Raw genomic sequence first — 8,341 nt, 5'->3', positions numbered from 1 at the left:
TCCACTAGTTGCAGCTGTTTTTGCTGATGTTTTGCCACTCAGTGCAGTAAGGGGGCTGGTCCAGTGGGGAAGTGAAAGGCTGGAGGTGTAACAGCGTTGTTCAGACCAGAGAGATATATACGTAGACGCCGCATCGAGTGGTTTTGCCCGCTGCTGCGATACGGCAACGTCGCCGCCATATTGGATGTTCAAGACTGGGTTAGGATTAGGGTTAATACAAGTAAATTGACTTATTTTCATAAAGCGCCTTTCTACAAAGAAATGTACGTTTTACGCAGTGCTTAATTTGTCAATGAAGAGGTCCCGGAACATCGAGGGGGTACCGGGGGGGGGGGGACGGACGGACGACGCAACTGTCTTTTTGACATGTTTGCGTTGCTCGCTGCTGGCTCCCCAGATCCAGCAAATTTCCAAAGTTTTTTTGGTCAGGGGCGTGGTTTGCTGGCCCATCTTTTCATTGCATCAACAAATCTCCGACTCTTTCAAATGACGTTAAATCTTTATAAACAACATGAAATGCTTGGGATTTGTTCTGTAAATGAATTTATGCATATTATTATTTTTTATACATTAAAAAAAAACGTTTTTATATTATTATTGTTTTATATATATACGAGAGGTGCCGGATCTGCCCAAATAAGTCCCGGAACACAGGGAGGCCAAAATCGAGAGGTGCCGGATCTTGTTCCGGCAGGATCAGGCACAAATTAACCCCTGGTTTTACGTCTCATTTATTCATTCACACATGCACTAATATACTTGGGAAACAGTTAGGCACCAAATATAATATATTTCATTTTCTCAGATGGCAAAAATAAGAACTTTATTGATCCCACATAGGAGTAATTCATGTTATATCAGCTATAGAGAACAAGGTAGTGCCGAAAAACAATATATATCCCCCCTCACAAAAATAAGAAAAGTAGAGAAACATATTTTCTCATCAACAAAGCATATTTTATATTTTTCAAGTAACAAAATAACATATTTTTTTTAAATGATTATTTTTAGGTTATTTTACTGTCTGAAAAATTATTCAAATGTTATTTTATTGTATGGTTCAAATATGTTATTTTGTTATTTGAAAATGTGTTTTGTTGATGAAAAAATATGTTTCTCTATTTTTGTGAGGGCGGATATATATTGTTTTTCGGCACTACGTTGTTCTCTATAGCTGATATAACATGAATTACTCCTATGTGGGATCAATAAAGTTCTTATTTTTGCCATCTGAGTGTATATGGCGGCGACGTTGACGTACGGCTCAGCGCTCGATGGGGCGTCTACAGCGGGGGGCGCTGCGGCGCTGCGGCGCGACAGCTCCAGTGACGTCACCCAAGGAGGTCAGGTGACCAAACAGGAAGTGGGACGGAGAATCCGGGTTTCGCGGAAGCGTAGGAAATCCGGGATCGGACCCGAGCCTGCAGTTGAATTTACCTGTAAAAAGAATCGGCGCGAGGGAAGGTAAGGCCCGACCGACCGACGGGGACGAGCTGACAGACGGGTGAGCGCAGCGGCGTGGAGGACGAGCTCACGGTGCTGCTCATCAGTTACTCCTGAACAACAAGTGGAGCAGATGTTGCAGACGAGCCGAACACCTCTGCAGCTGGAGCAGCTGGAGCAGCGGTCACGTGGTCCACGGGCCGTGACCGCTCCTCCAAACACTGGCCCTGGCCTGTTAATATAATACATCCATGTTCTGGCCTGTGTGCTGGATTAATGTTTATTACGGGAGAGTATCAGGGCCAGGCAGGAGGAAAATAAAAATAATATTTTATTAGGGCCAGGCAGGAGAAAAACTAAAAATAATATTTTATTAGGGCAAGGCAGGAGAAAAATAAAAATAATATTTTAGAGGAGGAACATTTTTTTTTTCATTGTGCACTTCGAGGAAAAAAGTCGAAATGTCGAGATTAATATTGAAGTACAATTTCGAGAAAAAAATCGAAATTACAAGAAAAAAGTCGAAATGTCGAGATTAATGTTGAATTACAATTTCGAGAAAAAAGTCGAAATTACAAGAAAAAAGTCGAAATGTCGAGATTAATGTTGAATTACAATTTCGAGAAAAAAGTCGAAATGTTGAGAAAAAAAGTCAAAATTTTGTGAATAAAGTTGAAATGTTGAGAAAAAAGTCCAAATGCCGAGATTAATGTTGAAATACAATTTCGAGAAAAAAGTCAAAATTTCGTGAATAAAGTTGAAATGTTGAGAAAAAAGGCGAAATTTCGACTTTGTTCACGAAATGTCCACTTTTTTCTTGAAATTGTATTTCAACATTATTCTCGACGTTTCGACTTTTTTCTCGAAGTGCATAATAAAAAAAATCTTCCCCTCTCAAAATATTTTTTCTCCTGCATGACCCTAATACTCTTCTGTAGTTTATTGATAGTTGTAAAGTAGAATATATTAGTAATATATTGATCAGAATATAAAGGCCTAAATGTCATACAGTAGGAGAATCAGAATCCCTTCAATTCAAAATCCCAATAATCAGCAGTTTCTGAAAATACTGAATTCAATTCAGTTTTATTTATATAGCGTCTATTACAACAGAAGTTGTCTCAAGGATGTTTCCAGAGACCAGAACATAAACCCCCGAGCAATTATTACATAAACAACGGCAGGTAAAAACTCCTTAGAAGGGAATGAACCTGGATCAGGACCTGGATCTGGATCAGCTGAAGACCAGCCAGGTAAAGCAGGAAAAGAGAGACAGGGAACACAGGATGAAGAACAGAGAGAGGAGAGACAGATTTATTGTCAAAGGTCCAAAAGATCAGATATATTAGTATTAATGATCATTAACTGGAGAACTAAGAGTTCTATGTAGATATGACTGATACCTGGTTAGTTGGGGGACTACAGAGACCACTAAGGAAACGGGTGTAGACAGCAGACAATATGTACTGAAAAGATCCATTTTCTCGTGACTTCCAGACAATGGCAGCAGGTTAAAAAGCTGGAGCTTCAGGTATCAAACTGGTCTTAGTAGACAGACTGCAACTACCAACGTCCAAGGAGGTCTGAGTGCAACCAAAGGTCATCGGTAGACTGAAAAACTACAGAAATCAGTAGGAGACGACATAAACGTCAGGTGTGACCCAATGGCCCTTTTCCACTAGTCCCGCCTCAGCTCGGTTCTACCCGCCACGGCCCCGTCTTGCGCTTTTGCACTAGGGGCTGAGACGGTTAGAGCCGCTCCAAGCTGATACTATTTCTGTAACCATTCTGGCGAGGTTCTATCCGGGCTGAGCCGGGACTATTTCTGACGTCACCGCCCTCCTCGCCACTGATTGGTCGGGGGCAGAGGCGGCAGACGTTTGAATCAGGAAGCGGGAGTCAGCGCAAGCGCGACTCGCGGCTCGTGGCGATTTTATTATAAAGCGCCAAACGTCTGTTTGGTGATCCAACTCTGAGGTGCAGATGTTCATAAACCTGGTGCTGAGGAGAGAATTAAAAAAGGGATGTAGACGGGCTGTTTTACTCTCAGCCGCTCCCAGCTCCAGCTGATTTCTGATCAGCGCCGACATGAACAAAGCGGTTGCGCAATCGAGTACGTCACAGCAGCTTCACCCCAACCCCCCCACTTCTCCCCTGGGGGGGAAAAACAAACGGGGACAAAACGGGTAGAGGCGTGACGAGCCGAGTCGGGCCGAGTAAGGACTAGTGCAAAAGGGCCACAATAAACAGTTTGGTACATTGTGTAAGTGACAGGACAGCAGCTGAAGGTCAGGACGAGCATCTCCAGGAGGAAACTCACCGTCTGCTCATGTTCATGGATTCCAGACTTATTGAGGACAGATGATTATGGCAAGCTTTTAACATTTAATGGCTTAGTATGACTATCCGGAATTAACATTGAATTAACATTAACATATCTACAACTGCATTTTGACTAGTCAGAATTACATTGTGACTAGTCAGAATTCCAGTTCAAGATATCTACAACATTGTTCAGACTAGTCAAAACTTAATTTAAGATATTTTAAAAGGACGATGTAGATATCTTGAATTGAGGGGAATTAAAGATATCTTAAACTGGAATTAGGTCTAGTCAGAATTCAATTGTAGATATCTGAAACTGGAATTACAGCTAGTGGTAATTCAGTTGCAGATATCCGTAATTCACATTGCAGATATCTGCAACTGAATTGTAGATATCTGTAATTAGAAACCCCACACACATGAATGGCAAAAGTGACGTCATTAGTCCTGGACAGAATGACGTGGTGGATATCTGAAATGACAATTGTGGATAGGAAGAATGTAATTGTAGATATCTGAAATGCTCTTTTTGACTAGGAAGAATTGAATTGTGGTTATCTACAACACATATCCAATCTAGCTGTTAAATATTAAAATGGCCTGCCATAGATGATGTCCAGAATACTCTGCGCTCTGAGAACGGAGGCTCGGGCTAACATGTCTGCAACTCCTGCGTGGTGTATAATGTGTTGGTGGTGTATTGATTAGGAGCTTTGAGTGTGACGTCTGATGCTGTGTTGATGGTCTCTCTGCAGTATGGAGGATGATGAACTTTCGTCAGAGGATGGGATGGCTGGGCGTGGCTCTCTACCTGCTGCTCAGCATGGTGGCGGCGTACTACATCTTTGAGGTGCACAGCTTCAGCCTGGAGCACGTGCAGAGGGGCGGCATGGGCCCGTTGGCTCTGCCGCCCGCCGTCTCCGCCCACCTCCCACCGCTCCCTGCGTGGATGTGGGTGTCGGTCTTCCTGCTGCCGTACCTGCAGCTCTTCCTGTTCCTGTTCTCGTGCACCAGAGCCGACCCACGGGCCATCGGGTACTGCGTGCTTCCGGTCTGCATCGTCCTGCTCTGCAGCCGCCGCCACGCCGACAAACCAGCCAACTTGAGAGCGGGATCACTCATCCACACGTAGGGGGGCGGGGCCACGGTTCACGGTCGTGTTTGTGTTGTTTGTGACGTCACTTCCTGTGTGCCTTTGAAGAAACACTCCCTCGGACTTAAGCAGCTGCAGGCAGCTCTGCCCTCGGTTCGGACTGTCAGGCACACACCTGCAGCTGCCCTGCACCCTCTCTTTGTGACATCTCAGAAAATTCTGCGCTCTGATTGGCTGCTCCTGATGTGCGCCTGGGTCAGATGACGGTGGTATCGTTGCCATGGTTACTCACTGCTGTCAACCAAGCAGAGACCAACTTTTTTTTCTCTTTTTCTGTTTTGATTGTTGTGAATTTTTATATTTAAAAAATGTGACACACTGGTTACCATGACAACTTTAATACAACATCAATAAAGGCGAAACCAAAACAGCTATGTGCAGTCTCAGGTGTTTACATGGGTTTCAGGTTTTGGATCTTTTAGCTGGGGGTTGCAGTTCTTTTTTTACAGCATCCTCTTCTTCTCCATCCTCTCCATCGCTGTCCTCGTCTTCCTCGCCTGCAGCTGGTGAAACACGAGAGAATCAGAAGGGTGACGGGACTCCAGAGTAGCTGCCATCAGGAGCTTAGAGCCCACTCACCAGAAGATCAGCACAAACACATCCTACCCTGGCTTCATGGTTGCCATAGTAACAACGCCTATGCTACACTTAAAGGGGAACTGCAGAGCTTCTTTGGTCCATATGACTTAACTTAAATCATAAATCATGACTATTGCAACAACCAATGGGAGTGCAGAAGTGCTTCTGGTTCATGTGGTCCAGCAGGTTTAGATGTTTTGACATTTTCCCTCCACCTGACTTGTTAACACGGGTTTCTGGTCACAAGAGTTGATTTTTGGTTCCTGTTCAAACCCTTGCAGGACGGAGTGAAGAGAAGGAATCAACACTGTAATCTGATTACATTGAGCGACTGGACTGAGCGTGCACCTGCACCTGGTGCATTTTCAGAGGGCAGTTGAATCATTCTTCGCTCTTTAACATCCTAGTTAGGAGAACAGGATCTTAAAGCATTTTATGGACAATTTGATCTGGAACTGGGAACATATATTGTTTTGACCAAATCATGTTGCCATGGTGATCTTGCCACAATAAAAGAACCGCACAGGCGACGCTGGAACCTGATTTAAAGATCTCACTTCGTAAACACCCCTCACGCATATCACCATGGAAACATCTGTGGTGGGAGGGGCTTAGGCTGAGGGTGGGGCCTTCCGTGTTGCCATGGAGACCACTGCACAGGCAGGTCGAGAGGTAAATAATCACACAATGTATACCCAGCTCCTGAATTTCTGCGCAAAAGATTTAACTTTGTTGTAGAACCCTGTGGGTTTTGCCTAGAAGAGACGGAAACTGTAGAGCATTTTGTTCTACTCTTGCCCAATCTCATTACAATTCTTGCAGGAACCTACAGCTGGTTAAACATTGAGATTAACAACACATCTTTTGACTCCTATCAAATCTTAATTTATATGGACAATCTTCCAAGAAATATATCAAATATGGCTAACAGTTATTTTACTAGGTAAATACCACATACGTAAATGCAAATGTAATAACAGCAAACCCTCCATTATAAATTTGAAAAATTAATGTAAACTGTACTTTGCGTCTCTTAAACTTATGTGTGAAAAAAACGATATTGTCCAAAGCTTACAGAACTGTCTCAGAAAATTAGAATATTGTGATTTTCTGTAATGCAATTAAAAAAACAAAAATGTCCTACATTCTGGATTCATTACAAATCAACTGAAATATTGCAAGCCTTTTATTATTTTAATATTGCTGATCATGGTTTACAGGTTAAGAAAACTCAAATATCCTATCTCAAAAAATAAGAATATTCTGGGAATCTTAATCTTAAACTGTAAACCATAATCAGCAATATTAAAATAATAAAAGGCTTGCAATATTTCAGTTGATTTGTAATGAATCCAGAATGTATGACATTTTTTGTTTTTGTAATTGCATTACAGAAAATAAAGAACTTTATCACAATATTCTAATTTTCTGAGAGTCCTGTATATGAAACGATGCCTTTGTTTCTTAATTTTTATTAATACACTTCCCATAGCTTGTCAGTAAAAATGTATATTTTTTTTTCTTTTCTCTCAACCCCCCCAAGTGTTGAATATGTGTAGGTAATTGATTGTTTGGTTTCATGTGCCCTTTATTGTATACCGTACAGAATTTTGTTCAATAAAAGTTTGAAAAAAAAAAAGAGGTAACCAATCACGTGACCACAACAGTCAGCGGGAGCTCCACATGGATCTTAGCTCCATAGACATGTATACTATGGGGAGCTCACCCTGCTCTCCGTCTCCCCCCGCTCTCTCCCGCTCCACCAGCTCGCTGAGCAGCTGCGACGCCTTCTCGTTCAGCTGGTGAATCCCGCCGATCAGAGCCGTCAGGCTGCTGTCCACCGGGACCCTGATGCTCCGTGTCTGCCCGTCCCGGTACCGCAGCTCCGCCAGCACCGCCACGGCCGCCATGCTTTCACACGCTCCTGCTGTCGTCATCACGTACACTATGTGGCCTTCACGGACCTACTGTATATTAGAGTGCTATACGACTCTACTGTATATGTCGCGTGCTAATTTGGACGTCATACATTTAATTAAAAATAATGATCTTCAGCAAAATGATAATTGATATAACCAGTACTGGAGATGAGGGGGGAAGAGGGGGGATGGCATCCCCCCTGAAATAAAAACGGTCAAAATCATCCCCCCTGTAAAACTGCCATCCCTCCTTTCCATCCCTTATGTCATTTCATCAATGAATGTGGTTTTACTGCTATTTCAACATTTAGAGTCATCACCAGAAAAATAACTTATTTGACCATTTTCACCTGTTTCAAGTCAATTTTTCACTTGAAATAAGTAGGAAAATCTGCCATTGGGACAAGATTTATCTTCTCATTACAAGCAAATAAATCTTTTTCCACTGGCAGATTTTTCTACTTATTTCAAGTGAAAATCTACTTGAAACAGGTGAAAATTGTTGTTTTTTCCAGTGATGAGTCTTTTTTAAGTGTAATGAGATTTTTTTACTAAAATGAGACATTTTAACTAGAAATAAGACAAATATTCTTGTTAAGATTTTGAGTTTTTGCAGTGATCCATTTTACTTATCCTGTGAATGACAGAGTCATATTGATAAGTTCAGAAAAGTGTTTTTTATTGTTATGTTTTGATGTATTTGATGTAAGCCCAGTGGATATTTAAAGCTTACAGAAGGCTGCATTTAACTGCTGCTATGTCATTCCTGCAGTATTTCTGCAGGTGTTTTGGTCACTGCTATTATTTGTAATATATTATATTATTTGTAATCAGCACAAATGATCTGTCCCCATATGATAAAATCCACCACCCCCCCTGATTGTTTTTTACAACTCGAGTACTGGATATAACTATATTACAA

General features: G+C 42.1%; 1 protein-coding gene across 2 annotated transcripts; it reads left to right on the top strand.

The window, feature by feature from the left end:
- The first annotated feature begins 1,359 nt into the window (after nt 1–1,359).
- tmem251 (transmembrane protein 251) lies at nt 1,360–5,293 on the top strand. Of its 2 annotated transcripts, none has more exons than XM_061746902.1 (2): nt 1,360–1,464; nt 4,524–5,293. In XM_061746902.1, exon 2 carries the CDS (start codon nt 4,532–4,534, stop codon nt 4,898–4,900), a length of 369 nt encoding a protein of 122 aa, XP_061602886.1. In that variant the 5' UTR covers nt 1,360–1,464; nt 4,524–4,531; the 3' UTR covers nt 4,901–5,293. The 2 variants fall into 2 exon arrangements, with proteins under 2 accessions (XP_061602886.1, XP_061602887.1); XM_061746903.1 differs by having other exon boundaries at nt 1,371–1,504.
- The last annotated feature ends 3,048 nt before the right edge of the window (nt 5,294–8,341 follow it).

The sequence above is a fragment of the Cololabis saira genome, chromosome 18, assembly GCF_033807715.1.
Source record: "Cololabis saira isolate AMF1-May2022 chromosome 18, fColSai1.1, whole genome shotgun sequence".
In the NCBI taxonomy this organism is placed as follows: Eukaryota; Metazoa; Chordata; class Actinopteri; order Beloniformes; family Belonidae; genus Cololabis; species Cololabis saira.
The sequence above is the reverse complement of the archived record's forward strand: the minus strand, read 5'-3'. Positions and strand labels throughout refer to the sequence as shown.